The sequence below is a fragment of the Phymastichus coffea genome, unplaced genomic scaffold (assembly GCF_024137745.1).
Source record: "Phymastichus coffea isolate CEN01 unplaced genomic scaffold, Cenicafe_Pcof_1.1 PCOF00018, whole genome shotgun sequence".
Classification (NCBI taxonomy): Eukaryota; Metazoa; Arthropoda; class Insecta; order Hymenoptera; family Eulophidae; genus Phymastichus; species Phymastichus coffea.
Genome location: NW_026706829.1, coordinates 2310580 through 2337371, shown reverse-complemented (window position 1 = coordinate 2337371; position 26792 = coordinate 2310580). Strand labels below are relative to the sequence as shown.

Here is a 26792-nt window from a genome sequence, read left to right as displayed (position 1 = left end):
GCGGTTCGCTTAAGAACTCCAGTCTCAGGTGCAGGAGCACCTGAGACGCTTTTTGAGCCGCCAGGGCGCAGAAGAACTGCTCGGGGAGTGGGCAGGGATGGTTCAGCGTCAGAGGGCCTACGGAGAGGCCCTGCTGCGGGTGGATAACGGACAAGAGTCCTCCGCAGCGCTCCCGACGCCGGCTCAAGAGAAGAGAGCCCCGGGAGCTACTGACGTTGGACCGATGCTCATGGTCCATGTGGACGGGCGCATGGCTCCTGATACTACCATCGTGGTCAGGTCGCAGGATGGACGTGCGACCGCCACGGTGGGAGGCGTGACCATCACCGCCTCACAGGGAGTCAATGCCCAGCAGTCTCCTCTGGCTGCTGAGCAGCCATCACAAGATCGGGAGTCTGCTCAATCTCAGTCGCAGCTGAGGGGCTGCTACATCTGTGGGGAGCCTGGGGTGACCAACTCCCAGCGGTGCCCAAAGAAGGCTACACACTGGCGCTACCCGGAACATCGCGCGCCAGGTGTGGACAAACGATGATGTAGGCCCTGGAGGGCAAATAAATTAGCCGAAATAAAGAAGGGAGTTATCATTTTGTTTCCTTTCCTTCTTTATTACTTTCAGGTTCCTGATGGCAGCGAATCGCGGGTATTCGTCCTGTCCGGGTTGTCAGGACTTGGAGGAGGTTGCAACGGTAGTCAATTCAATTAATCGAACCGTTCGCGATTCTGATTTTCGCGCGTTAGTTCTAAGTATTGAGAGAGAGGGGGGCGCGCGATCTTTTGAATTGGCAGTTACGACTCAGCTGTTGATACGAGTGGATATCGCCGAATTTTGTTTGCACTGTTTTTCTCGCCGAGTAATAGTTTTATCCAGAACAATTACGCGCGCGAGTGCAACAACGTGATCAACAGATTGCAGCGTTACGGTAGCAGCAGATTTGCAGCTGATAGGCGGTACGAGGCAGCGCAGCTGATAATCCAGGACCAGAGGCAGTTGATAGTTTTACTGACATCAACAATTACGGCTGATCACCGTAATTGGACCGCAGGGTAGGTGCACCTCCCTTAATTATCACGTGACAAAATACATTTGGTATTTTGTCCAACCGTGTAGCGTTAATTTTTTTTGTATTCGCGCCGAGCGTTAGATCGCGCCAATATTCGAATCTTCTCTCTTTCTCTTTCTCACCGAAAATTATTTAACTGTAAATCCTATTTGCGTCCGTCAGTCTTTCGGCCCGACAAAGACTGTAGAGATTTTTTATTAATAAAATCTGTTAAACTTATTCGCCGATTTCGTCATATAATTTTCCTAGTAGTTTAAGCAATTGAAAAAGGCTTAGGTTTTAATCCGATTACAGCTAGGGGATTAAGTGGATTAGGAGTAAAGTCGCTTACACTTAAAACTCATCGAGTGTCACAAGGCACGTGACTTAAGGTGAGTTCAACTCCGCTTGATCGAAGACAACTAAGTTAAGTCAGCTGACGTTAAGGCGAATACACGTATTAACATACGTGTTAACGGAGCGGCGGTTTGCTCTGCATCGTGGGAGTTTTCTCTTAAATAAATTTCTCATTTTGTAGATTTATCCCCCCGTTACAATCTTTATTATTACATTTAATATTAGCCTTATTGTTTTTGGCGGGTCTGGTTCATTGATAGGCAGTTCAAGTTTGCATACGATGTAAACTATTTTAGTATCAACTTCTTCATGTCTAGGAGCCGTAAACGACGTGTTAACGGAATGGTTAACTATTATTTCACCGTTTTCTCCAATTCCTTGTTAGTACTCATGACATTCATCGTAATTTAGAAAGATTGATTTATTTTCTAAGAAGACTCCTATTTCTGATTGCTGTCAAAGTTCAATTAAAAATTGTACAAATGCTTTCTTAAAGTTCGTATTGTGCAATTCAGCCGAGAAAAGGATATTATTCTCACATCTTTTTTTCTTGTAATGATATATTAACGGTCGGTTGGGGGCTTCTTTTATTTCGTTCGTAATCTTTAATTGAAGAGGAAAAATACTGATAAATACAAGATAAATTGTTTGAGCTTTAAAAACGATACCCCTTTTCAAAGTTGTTGTGAAAATCTTCAAATACTTCGATTCAGTCTCTCATAAAGTATGAAGTTAAAAAAATCCATCAATTATAATCACATTGCATTACAAATTTGTAACAGTAACTGAATCTTCTGGTCCAACTATGGGAGTCAAAAGCTTGCTTTTTTGTATCGAATAAATTGTTCCATCTAGGTGACAAAAGTTCTTTGGTAGAGGAGTCAATAGGAATGATAAGATTTAAGGAATTCTGGCACCTCCTTTAATACAATTACCAATATCCTACCAAATAAATCCCTCTACATTTTAATATCCTTTTCTTTCACATTGACCTTGACAATTTATTTCTTACTTGCTAATAAAAAAATTTAAAACTCTATTTAACTTAATAGTTTTTTCGAATCGATCTTGTGATTCAACGTATTCTTTGATGAAATAATTTTTCAACTTATTAGCAGAAATATTTACATTTAAAAGAAAATTCGCAATATCCGGTGTAGCAGACTTTTCTATACTGATATTATACAATAAAGATTTAGCAATTTTATCATAAAAAGGATTTGTGATGAGAGCAAGCTTGCGCTCGAAGCGGCTACGCTTGCGACAGAGAGAGTATAGAGATGTTAGAGAGAGAGAGAGAAATAGTTGGGGGCGTGCGTGCCCTACGCAAGATTAGGCAGGCGCGCGTTTAAAATCAATTAGAGCGTTGGTCGCGCGCCGCCTAATAAATAGGTCAAGTGGGGATAGAAAAGAACGACGGAAGAAGCTGTAGATCGCGAGGAAAAACGAGCGACACAGACAGTAGTAAGTCGAGGGCAGAGTCAGTAAGAAGGTTCCCAGTCGAGCAGACGGTCAGCGGTGCAAAGTACAGCTGAGGACAAAAGGGGCTAGCCGAACGCATACACCGCCAAGGTAGAGGAGGACCGAGAGGACAGAGGACGACTTGCTCCAGTAAGTTCTACTTGAGACGCTACTGGGAAGCCGGCAAGAGTTACCCAGCGACGACCTGCAACACCGTGCGCAGGGCGCAGCCAGGTCTCCCGCTCCAGCATCCAAGGTCTAGTTTACAATTTAATCTCTCTCTCTCTTCATCGACGGCACTGCGCGTAATTTTAATATTAGGAGAGTGCACGCGCCGGCTACCTGCCCTAATGACGGTCGGGCAATAAATCGCACAAAGAGAAATCGTCGAGGCGATCCCTTGCCGGGCGACTTTCTCTTTTAACTAAATAGCTTAAGTCGGTTCGTCGTCAAGGCGGTCATCTGCCGGGCGACTCGCGTTATGTTTTCTATTGATTTGTAGGCGCGATAAGTTAAAAAAATAAGGGCACCGGGTGACCGGTAACGAAACAACATCAAAATACTTGGATAATGTTCTAGGCCCAAAATAAGACGACCCCTATTTTTTCTTTTCCCCCCAAGATGCATAGGTGCATCAACAACGTACTTGAAAGATGCACTTTCAGAAAACAGACTAACAAAAAAAAAATATCGTATTCAATTTCAATCGATTTGCGCATGCTTATTTATCATCGGAATCGAATAAATCTTTTTTTATACAATAGAGAAATACAGAGCCTTCAAATCTATGCATTAAAATAAATGCACTAATGCATTTCCGAGAAGATTATGCACTTTTTCCAAAAAAATGCATCTCATAAAAAACTCGATTTATTTAAAAAACCCCACTTTTTTTTGCGCTCATAATTTTTATGGAGATTCTCTGATACGCTACCTTCAATCTAGTATAGGTCCCATTTTCGATTTCTACTTCGTTACTGAGAAAAAAAAAATTTTTCAACTAGAAAAATTTTTGTGTTGACAATCATGCACTCAGACTCGCAAGCTTATGAATAAAGAAGTACAACAGCTTTTTATTGATTATATCACATTTTTTTATTGTTTGTCTTGTTTCTTTTTACATTCTTTTTCTTTTTAGCCTTCTTGACATTCTTAGGTTTCTTAGACATTTTTCCAGCTTTAATCGAAACTTTCTTTGTTTTACGTTTCCTTTGATTTTTTTTCTTTTTATTTTCTTCTATATTTACCCAAGAGTGAACAGCAGTGCGAGCTATGAACGATGTCGATTTACCTTCAGATATCACTGACTTCCACATATGACATCGTTGAATGCCTTCGAATTTGTTTGACACCATTCGTTCTGCCATTTTCTGATTACGAAAGTTTTGAACCTCAAATGCTTCCATATAAATCAATTTAATCGACGTAGTGTACTTTTGAACATGTTCAACGAAGCACTTCGCATCTTGAATGACTTCAAGTTCAGAACTACGTAAATTATGCACTGTGGCATAGTGCTTCACCAAACTTCCTATACCATCAATAGCACCTTTACCATGTCCAGTCGCAGAAAATAACCATTTCTTAAATATTTTTGAATTTTTGAATTCGTGCATTTGAAAGCGGTTTTTAAAATGACTCGCAGCTCCATCAGATACTATACTAATAGAATTGATTGAACCACCATTAATTTCCTCCATTTCGCTAATAATTTCGATAATTTTTTGCATCGCTAGTAAAGCGTGGGAATAATCGTGCTTTAAGTCATCGCTTACTACCACAAAACTTTTTGTGACATTGCCTACATAGCAGACAGCAGTGAAGAGAGAGACTTGTTTATTTACCTAGTGATTGCCTTGAACTGGATTTTTTGAAATCACTGACCAGTTCTCAGCAAAATCTATATGTATTAGCAAATGTTGGGGATATAATTTTACTCTTTCTTTTTCATTTTTAATTGCTAACCAGGGTACTTCTTTGATTCGTAAATGTGATGTTACTGTAATTACATGATTAGTAAATTCTTCTTTGAACGTAGTTTCTAAGTTTCCTTTATTCCACAGCGCAAACGTTATATTATTATCATTCTCTGTTTCATCTATATGCAAAACGTCAAATGTGACACCCGCAGCACCTGGACACAACTCGCATTCTTGATAGTAACACGTTTCTTAAGGTGCTGGACATACTACAGAAGATAAAACTGTCGAACGTAAACGGCAAACGTCAACACTACTTTTACCAATAAAGTTTTTCAATGCAATTAAGTACAGCTCAAAGTTGGCACAATAAATACATAAGCATACGTCATTCATTGGTTCGATTAGAACATGCTTTGGACGCATGGAATAGAACTTAGATTTGCTAATTTTTATACCCGGATTCTCTTCTTTCAAAGTGTGATATACTTCCTTTAAACTTCGGGTTAAAAAACGCTTGACTTTTTTAACTTTCGTGCCATTTTCTCTTACTGTTATAACATCTGCTTTATTAGGACTTTGTCTCGAACAATTGAAGTCATCATTCAAATAATATTGCATGACAATATCGCCTGTTTTTTTATCCAGTGGATGACCATTGTACTGCTCTGGTTTAGTATAAATACCTGGATTAGAGATAATATAACAATAGCTATAAAAATAAAACACGCAAAAAAATTGTGCATTGATTGTTATTACATAACAAAAAATTTATATTTTTACCTTGATTTGAAACAATTTTTCTTGCCTTATCAATCATGTAAATAGTAACTTCAGGAAATAACGTCAAAATTTCGAACTTTGTTAACAAAGGAACGATAATTGTTAAGAGTTTGATCACCTCTGAAAAACATGAGCAATTACTGAAGGCCTTAGAGAAATTTTCTCTCAATTCTTGAGGGAAATAATCATTTAACTTTTTTACAGGCTCCTCAATAGGTACATCATAAATCTTTTGTAATTTACAATTTGTAGCTTCAGAGAATGATGATACAAGCTCTCTCTTTTTTTTCATAACATATTTTTCAACACTTGTATTTTTTATGTTTCCTTTCTTACGCAAAGGAGATACTGGATTTTCTAAATTAGCAATTATTTTATCATTAAATTCATCCATGAAAATTGAGGTGTCTATAAACTTGTCTTCTTCGTCATTCCCTTCCATTGAAATATTGTCATCTGACATTGTTTCTTCTTCTTTTTCTGCTTGTATTGCATCGCAAGCTTTAACGATACGTTTATAGCAGTTACTACACACATTGTCACTAGCTTTTATATCAGGATTTGTAAATTTTCCTTGTAAAAATACAGCATAGTCACCAATTTTTTGAAAATTCACTTTGTTGCTATTATACACCACTTTAGTATGTACTTTGAAATAATTGGGGCATTTTAATCTTTGCGTAGAATACGTTAACATAGCTGACATGTTGTCAAGCAGAAATTCAAACACGCACTGTCGCTACTTACTGAATAAATGATAAGACTATTTATAAGTATCATGGAATTTGTATACACAAACAGGACTACACACATAAAGGTCTATGACAACAGCTGACATCATAACAAGTCAATACTCGCCGATTATCATGTTATTTAAATGCTTGTGAGTGTGAATGCAAGATAGTCAACATAAAAAATTTTCTAGTTGAAAAATTTTTTTTTCTCAGTAACGAAGTAGAAACCGAAAATGGGACCTATACTGGATTGAAGGTAGCGTATCAGAGAATCTCCATAAAAATTATGAGCGCAAAAAAAAGTGGGGTTTTTTAAATAAATCGAGTTTTTTATGAGATGCATTTTTTTGGAAAAAGTGCATAATCTTCTCGGAAATGCATTAGTGCATTTATTTTAATGCATAGATTTGAAGGCTCTGTATTTCTCTATCGTATAAAAAAAGATTTATTCGATTCCGATGATAAATAAGCATGCGCAAATCGATTGAAATTGAATACGATATTTTTTTTTTGTTAGTCTGTTTTCTGAAAGTGCATCTTTCAAGTACGTTATTGATGCACCTATGCATCTTGGGGGGAAAAGAAAAAATAAGGGTCGTCTTATTTTGGGCCTAGAACATTATCCAAGTATTTTGATGTTGTTTCGTTACCGGTCACCCGGTGCCCTGCATGATTTGAGGTGGAATCAGCCGGATGCAGTTTTCTACAATGATTAAAGTGTATCCCAGTCAAAAAACTATTAACAGATCGGGAAGCTAACAATTCACTTTCAACCATCATATGTGTTAAGCCACTATTATAAATAAATTTACCCATAGCCTTGAAATTAGCTTCTTGAATATGAAATGCTTCAAAATGGATGAATAAATTTTGATACTTTAGGACTTCTTGTGCTCCTAGATAATTTGTTTTGACTATTTCATGGCCTTGGATTGGATAAGCCAGTTTGACTATAGCTAAATCATGTGAAACTTGAATTTCTGGTTGATTACATTCGATCGCGATTTGTTCACTCATTTTAAGTGTTGCCGTGATGGCACTTCTACTAGTAAGTGACTTATTAATTGGCGTTAAATAGGACACTCTCTGCTTTGTGGTATTATCAATAACGGTTAGACTGTTACAACCCACCCGTATTGGTATTTTAAGTGCTTCAAAATATATAACAAGGATCCAACATTTGTCTAATTTACGGGCGAATTTGTACGACGAGTCATCAATTTTTCTTACTTCGTGATCAACCGGTAACAAATTAGCTTTTAACTTTGGTTTTCCTATGTAATCTTCGATTTCGGTACTTACACGGTCAAACCTGCGTCTTTTCGTGGAGGCAACTTATTTACTGTGTTAAGATCGATGGAGAATAATTATTATGCAAATTATCAATCGAATGTACGTCATCGATCAGATCATCGGTTCTTTTATCGAAATCAGGAAAATATTCACTCATCAACGCAATCATTCACGAATGTCGCTGCTCAACAATTCTCTTGCTTCGTTATTATTACCAAAATCATTTTGATATATAATGCCCACTGTATCATGCAAAGTATCTTTGCCACTAATAGTTTCTGTAAAATGATCAAAATTATCAAACGATACCCCAGTAAAACATTCACGCGATAACTCGATTTCATCTAGGCAAAGAACAGATCTTTCAGTTGAAGTATATGTGGCTAAAGTTTCTAACTCATTCACGATAAGAAAAGATGCTGCAGTGGCCAAACTTATTTAAAACATCAATAACTTGTCGACTACTCGTCATATTTTTCATTGCTATGCATAACGTAGATGTTTTCCAGCTTTGACTTTTCCGTGAGTTGTATTATAAATTAAATCGTAGCACACCGACTTAACTTTTTTTAATTTTCGCTTTTAATAGATCGAGGATCGTTACCATGAATAATACCTTGAATTAATCGATGTAAATCATGCCGGATATCTAGACATTCACCATTAATAACGTTAGTAGCCGTAAGATTAATTGGAAGTGGATTCTTTTCAATAAAATAAATTTGCTTTCTAATTCTCAAACTCATTTTCGATAAACGTTAAAATTTAAATAATTCTGCTATTTGTGCATGTGGTATGTCTATCCTATCTGCACTCGCAACAATTTTAAGTTTTTCTTCCCCAGCAGTAAGTATTTGGATTTCTTGACTAAAATGTGCAACTAATTTACCTTGTAATTTGTGATCGGTAATCATTAAGTCACAAGCTCCAAAAGCTTTTTGAAAGTCAAGTAAGAAGACTTGTCAGAAACGTTTGAACAGATGCTGTACAGTTTCGTTACAGTCGACCTTTTGTAGTGAGTTTTTCTACCTACATCTGAAACCTTTCCCTTAAAACCCAAGTTGCATAGCTAAGAACTCGCTTGTCAATCCCTCTCCTATTTTTCTATGGAGTACTTACAATTTTAGCCAGCTCAAGTATTTGAAACATGAAGAGAAAATCAAGGGGAAGTGACGCCGTCGAAGTATTCGCTTCGTTAGGCATCGCTTTTCCCCAACTACTCTAAATTGCGTTATTATTTTTTCAACGATATATTATAGAAATAAAGGTTATTTCGTATTACAAATAAATAAAATTAGTTGTCTACAAATGAAACAATTTCAGTAGAAAACACAAGATCAATTATTTTCAGAAAAAATTATTACTATTATGCGAATAACTAAATTTTCAATTACCTTCTAGTCGCCGACGCAGTAAATGCACTAATTCCTGATTGACTTTGATGATCAGGTGCGTGTTGTGTCGATCCTCGTCTTGTAGGAAATTGAACGGGAAAGGGACTGTGAACTTTTACGGCGATACGGCTTCACAGTTTCACTTTTTTCGTAGTGTAATTTACTTGGAGCAGTGAAATTTTTTTTAGAAAGACTATGATACCCATAAGTCTGTTCTTTGTGAAGGCAAATACTATTCATCACCATGTTGTAATTGTAAAACCTTCCTAACATGTGCTACTCTACGACATTTATCAAAAAACTCGTCTGTAAACTTTAGAATTTATGCCTTTTTATTTTTCTCTTCACAGACTTTTTGTAGAAAACAGTATAACTGATCCAGTGGATCAGTCGAAGCCATGCTGATAAAAACGAAAGGAAACTATTCGTAACCGATATTCATGGTTTAGATTCTACGATCACTTATCATTGACTGGTAGCAGTGTAAAGGCCCAGCATTTTCTCTCTCTCTCTCTGTCTCCGAGATCCTATTGTAAGGCCCATAACGAAAGCTTTGATCTGCTCTGATAAATATTTTTAGGGTAGTTTATATCTGCGGCACAGGGCATCTGAGAAAATAATTTTCACTCATAGGCATAGTTTCTTTTGAAATGAAAAACGAAATATATTTTATTTAAATTGCAACATTTTGCATTACATAAATTGAGCTGAAATAAAAATAAGTAAAAAATCGTAAAATAATAATAATTTATTATTACATGTTATTTGATTCGATGACAATGTGTTAATAACAATATTTTTTAATTAGTGGCTTTTGAAAATGGAATACGCGTGTTGGATGAGTAAATATGTACACACCATTTCTGCGATGAGAAAAGCGAGCGGGGAGATCACCATTTGGCCTCGACTTTTCGTTTCTCAAAGTTTCTTGGGGTGCCATGAGTCGATACCCATTACTAAGCGACTGTACTGAAAAGTACATCTTTTTCCAAAACTTTTAAAAAAAAGTCGATCATAATCGGTTGATAATAATTGACGTAGTAAATAAATTTTCAATAAAAAAAATGGGAAACCCGTTTTTTACGTTGTAGCGTTGCCGACAACGCCTCGAATAGACGGTATAAAATCACGCGCACGATAAAAAATGATTATATTTCAGTGAGTTTCCATTGTATCCTCATGATTTTTTTAAAACCTTGTTCGTCTTTTTCAGTACATTCATTTTGCGAATGTCTATGCGACATGAGATCGTGTCTTTGTTCTTTCGATCACTACCGTTGTTTCTGTGCAGATAGACAACTAACGTTTGACTATCCTTGGAAGTTGGAAAAGCGATGGTTTATCTACCGATTGCTAATCGATATTCTGATCTGTACCTTTTATTGGTAACTCTTGATTTATAACTGAATTTTTGTCGTTTGTTTCTTTATCGTCAGTTGTCTTATTAAGACTTATTGAGAAGCTGACATGTTCGATGTGTTAACTACTGCTTATACGAGGCCGATGCATTATTACAGTATGTTGCTTTAATATGGGATGTCTTATTGTATTGGTTATCTGTACTTCCGAGAGCATTTTCCTTTTCCGGCATTGATGAGCTATTGGATTGCCTTTATTAGCATAGCTTATAATAAATTTGTTGGATTCACAAAGTCAATTAGCTGGCTAACCAAATACTTTGATGCTGAAGGATTTTTTTAGACGTGTATACCTATGTCTTACTTGGGCTTGGATTTCATTCTTTGCTCCTCTACTCGCTATTTTGAATCTTCTTTGGAACTGGAAATATTGCTAGTTAGCGTACCTCTTCGTTTTTACTCGCACGAGTTTTCAGAACTCCCTGTGCCGTACTGTTGACAGTCCTTTCACAAGGTCTCTTTCTCAAATTTGCGAGAAAATGGATTTGGGCTGATGAGCAGTGAACTAACCTTGGATGTTCTTGTTTATTAGCAAACCAATATAATACTAATCGTGGCCATTCAGAGTTTTCCTCCCCTTCGGCTATAATTGGATTGAGTGAGAGTCCGTTGACGTGGACATTGCGATTGCTTTTGCGATAAATAATATGAAACTCATAGCCTATTAACTAAACCTAGAGTCTATTAAACCGTAAATCGGATTTTTATATCAAATGAAAGTATTTGAGAAAGTATTTGAGTGGAACGTGATTAATGAACAGTATGAATATCTGTCCATACAGAAAGTACCGAAATTGCTTAGTGTTATAAACTATTGCGAACAGTTCTCTGTTGTAAGTCGAAAAACCTAGCTTGGATTCCTTTCAACACTTAGATATGTAAAGACACGGCTTATCTAAACTCAAACGACCTTGGTTTAGTATGGCTCCCAAGGCATAATCCGAGGTGTTGATTGTGTTGATAAAATCTTTTGTTAAGTCGAGCGCTGTCAGCAGCGACTCACTGCACAAGATATATCACAGCTATTCGAATGCTTTTTGCTGTTCTCTGCCCCATTTAAATTCTTGAAATTATGACGTCAATCAAGAAAGTGGCCGACCTATCTTTGCATATCCATTGATAATCTTGCGATAATATCTAGTTAACCCTAGTAGTGATTTTACTTTCTTCGCGTTCGTAAGAGCTGGATAGTTATAAACGACATCGATTTTTGTGAAATCTGATTTAATAATGCTGCTATCGATTATATAACTGAATACAGTAGCTTGTATTTGCACTAGTTAGCAATTTTTAGACCCATGCTGATTCGATTATATTGGAAGTAACCTCGTGGGCCAGTAAATGCTGTTTTATAGGATCAATAGGTACCTGAAACAATTCACTACAAAAAGTAAGAGAGAGACATGTCGACGATAAGCAGAGGGAAAGACCCGTGGATATACGTATGGATATGTGTGAGGTCCACGCGGTAAAGGAGTGTCAGAGGGGGCGCAGGAGACAGCAATTAGCTGCCGCCCTTTCAGAGAAAGAGCGCGTGTTGTGCGCCTCGTGACATTCTTATTACTTTTGTGGACCTTCTGGCGATTCTTACCTGCATCTATTGTGCGGTCTTACCTCGTGACACTTCCAAGCGCGTTTCCGAACTACGAGGATATGATAGGTGATTTCATATGTGCACTACAATGGCTATTAGTGCAATTGCGCAAGGTCGCTGCCACTATCGTTATTGCGACGGCCACGAGGCTTGGAAGTATCGAGCGAGCGGCAAGGTAACACGCATCCATTCAAGAGCTTGACCAGAGTATCATTTGTAAGTACCTGCTTGATCTTTTCTCTCTCTCGCTTGCCTGCTTTCCTCTCTCTGCCGACACTCTGTACACTTCGTTTTCTTTCGATTTCTGTATAAACGCGTTTTCTTCATACTACTTTTTATTTTCTATTCACCCTTGACTCTCTCCCCTTACCCTGCGCGCTGTGCTCATCCTTAATATTATAATATGAGTTTCTGTTACAAAATCCATGACGCTCACCACGAGCCTGGAGTTATCTCCACGGTATTACTGCAGATAACCGGGCAAGGCCTCATTTGGTCTTTGTACATCTACAACGAGTTACTATTTTATCGCTCTTCTAATGACGGTATAATAAACTATTATACAGTTAAAGAATAGAATTGAATAAATAAATAAATAATTACACACACAAACAGACAGTTTAGAAACAATACAAGGAATTAATTTACCGACTTACTTTTTATTTTCTTTCTTACTTGGTTATGTCCCGAATTTTTATTTGTGTAAATTTGCAGAATATGCAGATGACTCACCGCTACATGACACCTGAAATGTCCGTTGCAAAATACGAGGGTTGTTCAATAAGTCCGTGACTTTTCGGAAGATGGTGGTGTTATCGTAACGTATTTTACACTGTAAGAGAGTCCCATCTAGTATAAATTCGTATACAAAGTTTTAAGTTAGTACGTTGTTTTGGATATTTTTTAATTATTTGAATTTAGTTTTTCATTGCGTAAACAAAATCATGGAAAAAAATGAGTTTTCTGTGATTATTAAACATTACTTCCTACGAGAAAAATCGATCAAAGAAACTGAATAAAAGCTCAGAAGATATTATGGAGAATCTGCTCCATCGCATGGCATGGCTCTAAAGTGGTTTCGCTATCTTTTGGTGGAACAATACTTAATCAACCTATTATTTGATTTATTTGTTGCCGAGATATTTTTTTCCAACATTTTTCACTTAACGAATAATATTTCGGTATATTCTCCTGTTTAATATTTCAACAAAATAATCACGTTTATTTAATTCAAATCACTCAATTAATGTTATTTTGTAATTTTCAAGAGCTTGTTTCAATGTTTCTTCTTCAAATATAAACTTTTATTGATTTTCAGTATGTACAGGTAATTTTATGACACCATGACTCCTATCACATGTAACGATCCTATCTATGAGCTAGTCACTAAATCACTGCAACCCGTGAAACTCATCTATCTGTTTAAATCAATTAGCATCTTAAACGGCGCCACCTCACCTATTATTTGATTCTCTTAGTACAAGAGTCTAATTTCATGACCATATTAGGAGCGTGACGTCACAGACTGATAGATATAGATATAATATATTTTGTTGTTTGAATAAAATATGTTAATTAGACGTAATTTTGATATAACAAAGCATTTCTTATATAGATTTTACTACATAGATTTAGATTATAATAATACGAATTGCGTTTGATTATTAAATAATAATGAATTTTAATATGCAAAGTTAATTTGTTTATTACACTATGAATATTAATTATTAGAAAAATGTAAATACTCCATATTCAAAATGAATATCTAAGAAACATGAGTAAGAATTGGTTTCATTAATAACAGTTTAATGATAACTATTATTAATATATAATAATCAATAATATATTTAAACATTAAATTGTATATAGAACGAAAGCGTTAATTTTATACATAATAATGACAGCTTTAGAATTTATAAATCTTAAATAATTAATCTAATAATTGCGTTATAAGATGATAGGAAAAATCGTTACAAATATGAAAATTTGTTATTATTTAAATTTTATTAACTAATTTGAATATTTCTTTTTAGAAATTACTTATAAATTTAATAAACGATAAAACTATGTAAAAATTTAATATTGTTCTATTGTAAATATTGTAATATTACATTAATTAACTTTATTAGTTAATAACTTTTGACGATACTATTGTTACGTCCCGAGACGTAACTATTTCTTCATTTTGATTTCATCAGCAATCAATTGAAAAACGAAATAATGTATAAACAACGAACGGCATTTTTACAAAATACAAACTCAGCGAAATTAAAAGATGAGTAGTCCGAAAATTTGGGGCGCCCGACATTTTGATTTTTTGATTACTCAACACATTAATATGGGCCGAAGAGTCAATATAAAAACAGAAGACTCGACTATTCGGCAGTTGATTCGCGACGCGCGACTACTCAATAACATTAAAATTTGTTAAAGTTCTTACGGGCTGATTCGCGACGCGCGACAGCCGAATAAAGTATAATTCACCTATTGTTATTTTTGAGAAACCATTTCTGTCTTTGAATAAATAAATAATTACTTGAATCGAGTGTTCGTGCATCATTACCAACCGACCTCATATATACTTTATCAAGATAGAGCTAAACAACCAACTTAACTCGAAATAATAACCCAGGTAAGTTCCTGTCACTATAATAATTACTAATAAATGAATGATCATACATATTCTAAAAACTACACGTCACGGCTACGTAGTCGCGACATAACACTATTTGTGATAATTGTAAATTACACTAAATCGACCAATAACTAATTTTGTAAAGTTCACATGTGTTGAAACTTTAGTATTGATGTTTATTTACTTGTAAATTAAGAAAATTCATTATTCTCAAAATTAGTGAATATTTCTCGAAGATTTGAAAACGTCTCGAAGAAAACTCTCTTGCGAAAATAGGCGGGAAAATATGTGTATAAATACGCCTATTATTGCACAGGCTGGTATACACTCCTAGCCTTGCAAAGTGAGCGCATGAGATTGAATAAACTTGGCTAATACCTAAGTTTTTTCTCTCATTGTGATTAACTGAGCAAGACCTTTCTTTTCCTATAATTCATGCTCAACTTATAGAACATTTCGCGCTATAAGAAACTTGGGCTGAATTATATTCTTTATAAGAAAGACTTTAGCTCTGCTTATGGGACAATTCACACCATAAGAAACTAGGGCATAGTCTGACTTTCCTTGGAACTTTACTTATTATTTACATATACTTGATTTATTGATTTATTTCATATTGACAATTAGAGTAAATCTGAAAAGAAACGAATTCTTACTCATTAACGCGATAAGACTATGAGAGTACGAACTATTAATTATGTTATAAGTGATACGAACATCACACGCATAATGGAAAACCCTGCAATCTCCATGCAGCTTCCATTGGACTTAATACCATCCATCTATAAATTTTGTCAATTCATCAAATATTTCCTCTTTTTTGGAATTTAATTATTCAATACTTTTCCAAAAATATATTTATCATTAATATCTCTAAGTAAAGATTTAAATTTCAAGAAAAATAATCTTGCAGTAATTTTTGGAATGTCATTGCAGGTAGTATCCTTTGAAAATAAAAAAAAAATTTTTTCTAATTCTTTCCACTTTAGATAACATATTATAGTTATGAATAAATCTGGCCTTCCTACTTTTCGTATTATAGGCATTGCATCTTGGTAATACTGTTGGTAATACCGAGGACTCCCAACGTATGTAAATGGAAAATGTTAATATTACCTAATCGGTCTTTAAAATTTTTTGAAGAATCAGAAGTAGTATTTTTTATGTGATCTAATATACCCTGATAACACTTTGATTTTTGATTATTTCGAAGATAATTTATTCTATTTGATTCGATCATGACTGCAGCATGCAAAAAAAATTGTTGCGTTAATCTTCCCCCGTACAATAATGCATTAAAATTACCATCTACTCTGTACACTAACCTATGAGAATAATACTGTAACATACGATAGTTAATTTATTATCATTAGCCAAATCATGATTTTTGAAGTAAGTATTATAAACTTTTTGTTTGTAACCCGTACTCCAACCCAGATCTTCTGCTGGAATCATCAACGGAAAGACCATAGGATCAACATGATAAGATAATATGTTCAAATATGTATAAGATTTTTCATTTACAGCAGGTACCGCCTTTGATTCAGCGTGTGTTGCACCACGGACGTCAGGGAATCGAGCTCTATCACCACTGATACTCCCGAGCGCTGTACCAATCCTTGAATTTCCATGAGGAAGTTGGTGGTCTAGTTGCCTCTTGTACTCCATTGGTGAATGTAAGCGACGTATTTATCCCATCATATTAGCGATGAATACATTAATGGGCTCGTCTGACCCTTGATAGCGTCTCTGAACTTTTCTCCTCAATTTTTGTTGCTGTTGGACGTTCGTGCCGAATCATCCTCTCGCATCCGCCACGAACTCGGCGAATGTCTGTAATTCATCTTTTATGGCTTCAAACTATATCAAGACTGGGCCAGACAACACTTCCGCGACGGATACCAACATTTCACACTTTAATAAACTGGCATCATTCCTTAGGTTGTCGAGCTTAGATAGGAAGGTGTCGATGCTGGCGATGCCTTTGCCGAAGAACTTCAGCTTCCATCCTCGTACGATACAGCCAATAGCTCTCGTCGTCACCCTCGGATTCGTGGATCCTTGGTTTCAGAAACTGTCATGTCTTTCTTGAGACAGTTCAAAATCAGGCGTTGTACGACGTTACTGTCCGCCTCCTTGGAGAAAACTCGTCACTAGGATGGTGGAGTCGGCTTGCTTGGGCTGTGGGCAAATGGCTATAGAAGTACTTTGCGGCAGTTGCTGGTTGTAATGACACGTTAAAGTGTCTTGAAATGTCATGTCAAGTCACTCCGATCTAGCCAATTCTGTTGGATTCATAGTGCTTACATGTGTGGTAGCTTCAGTTCTTCAATTTCTTGTTCCGCTACCGACAAGTGTTCCTTTATACTATCTAATTACGACTTCATCGCTTCATTGGTTTTGCACATTGTAGTTAACAGTAGTGTTATATCGCTTACGTATTCGTTGAATGTTGCTAGTAGATCCTGCGATTTTTTGAAGTTTCTTATTCGGAAGATTAAGTCCTGGATCAATGTTGCGAATTCTGTTGGTAGTTTCCAGTTAGCCGGAGATTCTCTGCCGGCTTTCGTGAGCCTGGATTATCTATGCGCAATTTGAGTTGAGGTAACTGGTCGTTCATTTCTTCTTGGTTGATTATCCTCCCGAAGAAATTTATGATATAATTCTAATCTCAGGAGAGAGTCGTAATAGTTACAGAGCAGTAGCAAGACTTTATGCAGAATGTTTATTAAATAGAAAAAAAAGTTTATTAAATAAAAAAAAGCATCCTGAAAACACAACTTTATAGAGATGGATTCAACGAGCTCAAAATCAACCATTGGCTATCGATGTAGGCGCTTTGGCATTGATAAAATGGATGCTTTCATAATAACTGTTCTAGCGGCTGTACATCTGAATTCATAAATCAGCAGCAGGAAAATAGGAAGATAAATTAGTGTACTTAGAACAACAGCTTTGTATATTCTTTAGACTTCGATATCATGCTTACCATATGAATACCTTTTAGAATGATACAAAAAAATCCTGAATTTTACAGAATTGTACTTTTTTCTGATGAGGCTAGATTTTGCAATGATGGTCAATTAAAAAGACATAACTCTCATTATTGGTCAGATACTAATCCCATTTGGCACAAAACAGCCGATCGATAACACCGGTGGAGTCTCATAGTATGGTGTGGCATCGTAAACGGTTATTTCATCGGACTTTCTTTTATTGAAAGAAACGTTACGAATACCTATTTAAAGTTAATATGAGATCGATTTCTAGAAATATTAGAAGATCTTGATTTGGAAATAACAAAAAGAATGTGGTTCCAGCAGGATAGTGCAACACCTCACTTCGCGCGAGATGTTTGTAACTTTTTGCACGTGACTATGAGAAAAAATGGCTCAGATGAAAAGGTTCAGTTAACTAACCAGCTTGTTTACCAAATTTCAGATCGCTAGATTTTTTTGTGAGGATATCTCAAGAATGTTATTTGTGCACAACGGCCAACAACGAGAAAGGATATGATAGTTCGTATTCGCCAAGCTTGCAGAGTTTTTTCTATGGCAACGTTGCTGAGAACGGTTAAGAATTTCCAAACGCGTTTGGATAACTCGGAACAGCGACTTCGTGGATACAGTGAGAGCCAAGGGAACTCGCGGTAAAAATGCACCCTAGTGAGAGACACGGAGACTTAGGTAAGAAAGCAACCCAAAGAGAGGCAAGGAAGCTTACATATGTTTAATCATCTGAACGTAAAATGTATCGTAGAATCTGAATTCACGAGAAAAAAATGGGGGTTTTCATTTAAAAAAAACGTTGGCCCTGGAATGACCTTGGGGTATCCGAAACCCAAACATGTTACATTTTCTAAATGTAGGATTTCACGTAGAATTCGAATCTGTGATAAAGAATAGGGGTTCTGATTAAAAAAAACATCAACCTTGAGATGTCCTAGACGAATCATGTTCAAGGTCAAATCCAAGGTTACAAAAACACGACCCCTCCCCCCAAATTAACTAGTCTGACACTTTTTTCGAGAAAATACTCATTAATCCAGAAAATTAAGTGAGTCGATAATAATTATTCACCCTGTATGTATGTATATATATATATATATATATCGGACGTTCCAAGTCAACGGGATCACCACTGCAACCAAAAATTATGCATCCGATTAAGACGTTTGATGGCTCATTTTTAAGCTTAGGATGTCTACACTCCTATCTTTCAGCCTATGTATATTAGAAGGCATGTACATTAATTTCTGTATCAGTGTATCAAAGTTGAAGAATTTAAAAAATATTTTTTTTGACTCGTTTAGATTCCATGTCATTATGTGAAAAAATAAAAAAATAGTAAGTTATTTAAAGCCCATTAGATTTACAATCATTACGCAACATATTCACAAAAATTCTAACTATTGCAGTTCTCAATGGCGTCTTCATGACTTCGTTGTATCTCACATCTAACTCATCCCTTTGCGCATGTTTCGTGCAGCTTAGGAATATATTGATACGGTTATGGAATATCAATGATATGGCATGACACAGTATGTCACGGAAGTCCCTCACAGTACCAATATATTTCATTCATTTTTAACGCATGTTTCTAGAATCATAGTAAGCGGACTTCTTACAATTGTAAAACCTGTCTTATGAAGTCTTGATTAGTTCATCCACCGTTTTTATTGTCTGCCTATGAATGCAGTCTGTAGTCCGACCTCTAAACTTCGATATTATACATTTGGCGATGACTTATAGTCATCAGGAAGTAACAGTACTGTATTCCTAACGTCCTGATTATCGATCACTGGTTTGGATTTTATATGCTATGATTCGATTTTCTCCTAATCATGTCGCGTTAGTATATGCGTTCAAAGATATTTGTCCAATTTTCAATGAACAAGTTTTATCCAATAGAATAACAAATTACATTCGATATTATACTAGTAATTAAATCAAATAAATTGTTCTAATTATTATAAGTGTAAGGTATAATCGGTACAAATATAATGCAATCTGTTTAAAGGTTTGTACGTGACTTCCTAGTCGCTCAAGCTATTCATGTGATCTGTCCCTATTTTTTTTTTCGCTATCTCACTCATTCACAGATATAAGTGCATGTTAAATGTACTCTCACGTGTGCTACTATGCCACGTTGCTTTCGAGCATCCGTCACGTTCTAACTGGCCTACATTGTCCACAGAAGTATATCTAACTCGTTTCTTCGCTCTCTCTCTCTCTTTCTTATACAAACACTATATATTCTCTTTCCGCACATTTGTAAGAAGTTTTAAGTTGGAAGCTTTTAGCTTAAACAACTTTTTGTACACGAAAGATTTAGCGTTATTCATAGGTTAAACATAGTAATAATACAAAAATATGTACTTTTTACTTTACTATATTTATATTATATATGATTACGCAATAATAATTAAGAAAATATATTAGTAGTTTTTCTAAATAAAAGTATAGATGATATATATTTCAATGAGCTATCATTGTAAATTATATATATATCTATATCTATACTACTTCATGACTTGTCCTTGTTTAATATAATTTAATTCAATATAAATTTTATTACAGTGGGTAGTATCTGAAGATGATCAGAAGGCTGCAGAGAAATTGTTTATACAAGCTGATGTAGATTGTGATGGTTTTGTATCTGGATTGGAAATAAAAGACATTTTTTTTCAAAGTGGACTGTCTCAATCGGCACTGGCCCAAATTTGGTTCGTTATTTAATACAAATTTTTTTACTTCATAAATAATATGTGGAAATCTGGGGGTTCCGGATGAAATTCCATTCAGTTACTCACATGGTAGCCCAAGTGAGAGACTGGACAAAATCTTGCAAGGGATATCCATTTCATCATTAGAAATATTTATCATTTATAATATAAATATGTTATATATAGTAAATTTTCAATTGCTATCTAGTTGAAAGAAGATTATATTCACATAGATTATTAATATCAAATATATTGGATAATAACACAATAATTATTGTTTAATAATTATAATTATATGAAATACAATTTGCATTTGCCATTTACCATTTACATATCTTTTATGTTTGGCTAACCCAAGAAATATTTATATTTACAGTTGCGGGCAAAAGTGTCCGGCCAAAGTTGTTTTTATGTTTTAATCATGTACAAAGGGTGCAAAGTGGCAACACAAATACATCATCGTAAAGTACTTTTATTATATACTCAAAACATATAATTTAACAATTCATTTTAACAATCAACAAAATTTAATATTGATAATAACAATTATGGCTTATTCATAAGTATCCGGCCAACTATGAATATGGCAATTACAAGTAGAAAAATTATAGTAACATGAAACAAAACAAACTAGAAATGGTTTTAAATGTAACGCAGTCATCAGAACTTCGTAGCCATACCCTTAGAAGCTATCACGGCAGCACATCGGTGAGGCATCGATTCAATAAGTGTCACAATCCTATCATGAGAGATATTGTTCCACTCTTCTTGCACTTTTTGCCATAGGGAGGCTTTATTAGCATAGTTTTGATTTCCTAATCTCATTTTTAGCTCTTGCCATAAGTGTTCAATAGGATTTAAGTCTGGAGACTGACTCGGCCACTGTAAAACTCGAATTTTTTTCTTACTAAAAACTTGCTGAAGGAGGTGTGACCTGTGTTTTGGATCATTATCCTGCTGAAATATCCATCCTCTGGGCATGTTTTGTCGAGCATAAGGTAGCATTTGCTCCAATATAATATCCTTGTACATGACAGAATCCATATTGCCTTCTATTTTAAAGATTGGACCGACGCCTTTCCATGAAAATGCACCCCATAGCATTATGCTACCTCCACCATACTTCACAGTCCGTATTTGGTATCTTGAATCAATTTTACTACCTACCGGTCGCCGCACATACCTTCTACCATCATTTCCAAATAGATTGATTTTAGTTTCATCCGAAAACAGCACTTTTTTCCAGTCCTCAACAGTATAGCTTTCATATTTTTTAGCTAATTCTAGTCTGGCCTTCTTGTTTTTCTTACTAATAAGTGGTTTTTTCACACTAACACGTCCAACAAATCCCACTTCTCTCAGTCTACGTGATACAGTACTACGACTGACGTCTGCTACATTTTCTTCGCGTAATTCGCGTGCAATAATGGCAGCATTCCTTTTAACATCTACGACAGCTTTTCTTTTGATCAATTTGTCAATACGTTTAGGGGTTTTTCTTGGTCTCCCAGAACTTTTTTTATCTTTTAGAGTGTTAGTGCTGTGGAATCTAATAATTATATCATTCACAGTCGATTTTCCTATGCCTAGAATTTTAGATATATCACGAGAAACCTTTCCTTCATTGTGTAATTTAATTACGACTTGTCGAATATCTACAGACGTGCGTTTCGGCATGTTTACCGATTGATACTGATGTCAGAGCATAACTGATACACAGTTCCAGCGCTTACATACTTTTGTGACCGATAATGTAAACAAAGCCACGCGAATTGTATCTACGTAATAGTTGGGCGGATACTTATGAATATTTTCTATTATCGATATAAAATTTTGTTAAGCATTATAACAAATTGTTGGACAACATGATATGAATGCATAATAAAAGTACTTTACTAAGATATGTTTGTGTTGCTACTTTGCATCATTTATACATGATCAAAACATAAAAACAACTTTGGCCGGACACTTTTGCCCGCAACTGTATAGTGAGAGGTATCGTTTGTTTTAATCAATATTTTGATTAATTTTTTCCATCTGTCATAGATGGAACAATGCTAAATTATATGATCCAGGTTTTGTATCTCGTAATCGCCATTTCATTTGGTGTCTGATAGTACTCCTTTTTTATAAGTGACTTTTTTAAGCTATTGTGATTGCTTTGGCATCTACATAACGTTATTATAAAGTCTTGTCAAAGAGAGTATTTTGCAAATTATGATGCAGTCGATTTGTTATAGTTCATTTAAATATAGTTTTATCCTTTCATTAAACTATCCATTTTGATTATATTTATTTGCTGACAATTCTTTGAAAAATGGCTTGAAGTCATTGAATAGAATAGTCCTTATTGTTGAAGATCACTCAGTTGTTAGTGATGTATATTTATTCTTAATTTCTAATATACACTGCCCGTCAATCACTTTTGCCATGCTTACCTCAAAATTAGGCAAACTTGAAAGTTTTGTATCTCGGTCGGAAATCATCGTATCACAAAAAACCGCAGGGCATTTTGAACGTAATTGCAAAAGCTTCCATTTAAGACGTGCAGAGACTTAAAAATGAAAATATGTGTTTTTTACAGTAAAAAAACTGATTAAAAAAATTTCAATTTTTTTAACCTCGACTTAAATCAATGCCAATTTAGAACCAGTCGGTGGAGGGCAAATCGACCTGAGGGGTTCGGAGGGTAATGTCTTTCCCTTTAAAATGAGCTCCTGCGGGGTTCTATCCGATGTTTTTTAACCGAGTTACGGCCTTTTTTGTAAAAAGCAACCTTTTTTTCCAATCCTCAATTACTTCGACTTGCGTACGTTTTGGAAAAAAATGCCAAAGAGAAAAAAGTTTCATTTTGTGTCCAACAATACGAAAATAAAGTCAAAATAAAGAAATGGAGAAAAACTTTTTTTTCGGTTTTTTAGCGCAGTAAAAAAATAAAGGAATTTAACTTTTTTTTTACGCTTAGTTTTAAAATGTCTAGGGTCGTAGTAAATCACAAAAAAACTAAAACTTAAAAAACTTTTTTTTGGTAAAAAAAAGTTAAATTCCTTTATTTTTTTAATGCGCTAAAAAACCGAAAAAAAAGTTTTTCTCCATTTCTTTATTTTGACTTTATTTTCGCATTCTTGGACACAAAATGAAACTTTTTTCTCTTTGGCATTTTTTTCCAAAACGTACGCAAGTCGAAGTAATTGAGGATTGGAAAAAAAGGTTGCTTTTTACAAAAAAGGCCGTAACTCGGTTAAAAAACATCGGATAGAACCCCGCGGGAACTCATTTTAAAGGGAAAGACATTACCCTCCGAACTCCTCAGGTCGATTTGCCCTCCACCGCCTGGTTCTAAATTGGCATTGATTTAAGTCGAGGTTAAAAAAATTGAAATTTTTTTAATCTGATTTTTTACTGTAAAAAACACATATTTTCATTTTTAAGTCTCTGCACGTCTTAAATGGAAGCTTTTGCAATTACGTTTAAAATACCCTGCGGTATTTTGTGATACAATGATTTCCGACCGAGATACAAAACTTTCAAGTTTGCCTAATTTTGAGGTAAGCATTGCAAAAGTGATTGTCGGGCAGTGTAATATGGTTTATATTGACATTTTTTTGGGTTATTCAAAGTTTGTAATGCATTGAGTGAATTAGTGAAAATATCTATTTATTAGATGTTCAATTCAAGAGCTATACATCAATATAGACAAAACAAACTTAATATCCATAAGCGTTTTCAAAGTTAAAACGAATTCTTACTCATTAACGTGACAGACCACGAGAGTACGAACAATATTATAAATAATAGGTGATATTAATATCACAAGCATAAAGATATTTTTTAGTGTTCGTTATCCTCCTATTCATCTTATACTCAGTGATATGAGTGGGTATATCTGATAATATGATTATATGTACCTCAATATTTATAACGTATTTTTGCACAAAAGTTGCAATAGTTTTATATTTTGTAACGGGGTTTATTAACTGTTACAATTAGGGTTTGTTAGTTAGTTTATTTATTTACAACTTATATGTTACATTTGGTTTACATTTCTTAAATTTCTATTTGTGTCTCGTATCCAGTTTGTGTAGTTGATTATGTATGTGTTTTGTGTGTGTGTGTGAGTGCGCGCGTGCGTGTGTGTGTATGTGTTATGTAAATATGTGCCTTTGTAGGCGTGTCTGCAACTCTTGTGTCCCTGTCTTCTGCGCCTGCCTGTTCCTCTTTTCTTCTCATTTTTCTTCTGATTTATCTTCTCTTCCTCTTTCTCTCTCCAAGATCTGCCTTTTCCGCTCTTCTGTTTTCTTTTCAGCTTTTCCTTTATTACTTTCTTTTGCCTTTTCACCTTTGCCTTTCCTTTGCTTTTGCTCTCCTTCTTGCTAATCATTTCATCTATCTTTCTCGTTATTAAGGCATTGATACCTTTTTCTTGTTTCCTATTGCTCCCTCTGCCTTTCCTTTCCTCAACCTCACTTATTTTTCCTTAGTATCTTATGATATGCCTTCTAGTTTACCTTTTTCTTTCTCTTCTTCGATTCTTCTTCTTTTCCATTTTGCTCCATCCTCCAATACCTGCTTCCTCTCGTTTGTGTAGTTGCTTTTACTTGTGTCTTGTGTGTGTGTGTGCATCTGTATGTTTATGTTTGCGCGTATGTTTGTGTTTTGTGTGTATGTGTGTGTATGTATGTGTGTGTAGATGTGTCTGCGAGTCTTGCTTCTCTGTCTTCTGTTTCCGTCTCTCCTTAGGGTCTTGTAGCTTCGTCTTCTTGCTTTTCTTTTTCTTTCTTCTCTTCATTTCTTCTTCTTTTCCATTTTATCTCCATCATCCACGCTATCTTTTCTTTGCTTCCTATTATTATTTTTTCCCATTCTTCCCCTTCCTTTCTGCTTTTTTCACATTTTTCTACCATGTGCTTCCAATTTTCTTCCTCTTTCATACACTTTCTGCATCTCTTATTTTCTTCTTTTTCCCAATACCTGCTTCCTCTCGTTTCATTACCTAACCTAAACCTTTCCCTTATTTGCAGGCCTTTTATTCTTCCCTCTCCTTGAATTTCCTTTAACCTATACCTTTTCATTTCTTCTTTCAGCTCTTTCCACTCGTTTATGTATCTTGATTTTTCTAGCTTTTCTTCTAATTCTTTTTCATCTTTTTTCTTCAGCTCATCTTTTATTTTTTTCCAAAACTCTTCCCTCATTTCATCTCCCTCTTCTCTCTCTCTGTATATTTTACTTTTTTCCAGCCTTTCCTCTCTCTCCTCCTTCTTACCCTTTTTATCTTTTTCATTTCTTTCCCTTTTCTTTAATTCTCTCCATGCTTCTTTTCTTATTGAGCCATCTCTTTCTTCTCTTATTTTGTTTTCATACTTCATTGCTCTTTCTAATGCTGTTTCTTTCATTTCTTGTCTTCCTGTTTCCCATCGTATTAGGTAACTTGGCGTGTTTCTATCTAATCCTAATACCCACTTTATGTATTTTAGTTGTAGTATCTCTATTTCCTCATATCTCTTCCATCCCCAGATTTCTGCTCCATACATAATCACGCTTTTCGCCAGAGCATCGAACAGGTTCATCCTTAGCTCCCAGTTTTCTCTGAATAGCCTTTCTTCTAGCCCCCATAACTTTCCGAGTTCCATATTTATTTTCCCTTCTACCTTCTTTATCTGCTTTTTATTTCCATTATTTCTGCTTATCACATATCCTAAGTAGTTGTACTCTTTTACCATTTCTATCTTCTCATCTTCCCATTCGAATTCTTCTTCCTTCCCCCTTCCTCCTCCTCTCCTGCATTTCATCATCTTTGATTTTCCTACATTTAACTCTAACCCCCTGTTCGCGAGGTTATTTTTAGTTGAATGGCTTCTTCTAGGGAAATCACACTCGCTAAGAAGGGCCGGTTTGATCGAGGAGTGATAGAGTCGTTGATGTGAGGAATATCACCGTCGTTCCAAATAACTATTTTTATTCACCTTTACGTTTACATAGTAAGGAGAAATAAGTCACCGCACAGTATAATTAAATAAATGAGAACGCTTTCACAAACTCGTGAGACCGCACGGAGGTGACAGAAGGTCTCCCTCGGAAGAATCACCTAAGTGCGAACGCCAACCGCGACCTCTACGCCAGACTGAGAGGCTTCCAATCCGGAGACGACAGCGATGTTTGATACGAGCTACCAGAACAGTCACTGTCACATCAGGTGAGCAAGCGCCAGGGCTGTCACGAAGATGAGCAGGAGCGATCGTCGGAAGCGTCGTTGTGAAACAAGGGCTGGAGCGTTCGCTGATTGTTCGACCAGATCTCAGGGGGGGGGGGGGTAAGCGTTACACACCCCAGTTATAAACACGTCGAGAACTGACTCGCCAGCTCGCTTGTCTCCCAGGCATCAACTCTGGTGAGGCCTCGACGCCGTCTCCTACTCCAGTGAATGGGTCTGTGGAAGGGG

At 35.6% G+C, this 26792-nt stretch overlaps 1 protein-coding gene across 3 annotated transcripts in view; it reads left to right on the top strand.

The window, feature by feature from the left end:
• Window positions 1–26792, top strand: part of LOC131675263 (epidermal growth factor receptor substrate 15-like 1) — an 875349-nt gene that overhangs the window by 306896 nt on the left and 541661 nt on the right. For all 3 annotated transcript variants that reach the window (XM_058954183.1, XM_058954182.1, XM_058954181.1), the window contains one exon: window positions 20208–20353. In XM_058954183.1, coding sequence (XP_058810166.1) covers window positions 20208–20353 — 146 coding nt within the window. The remainder of the gene's footprint in view (window positions 1–20207; window positions 20354–26792) is intronic.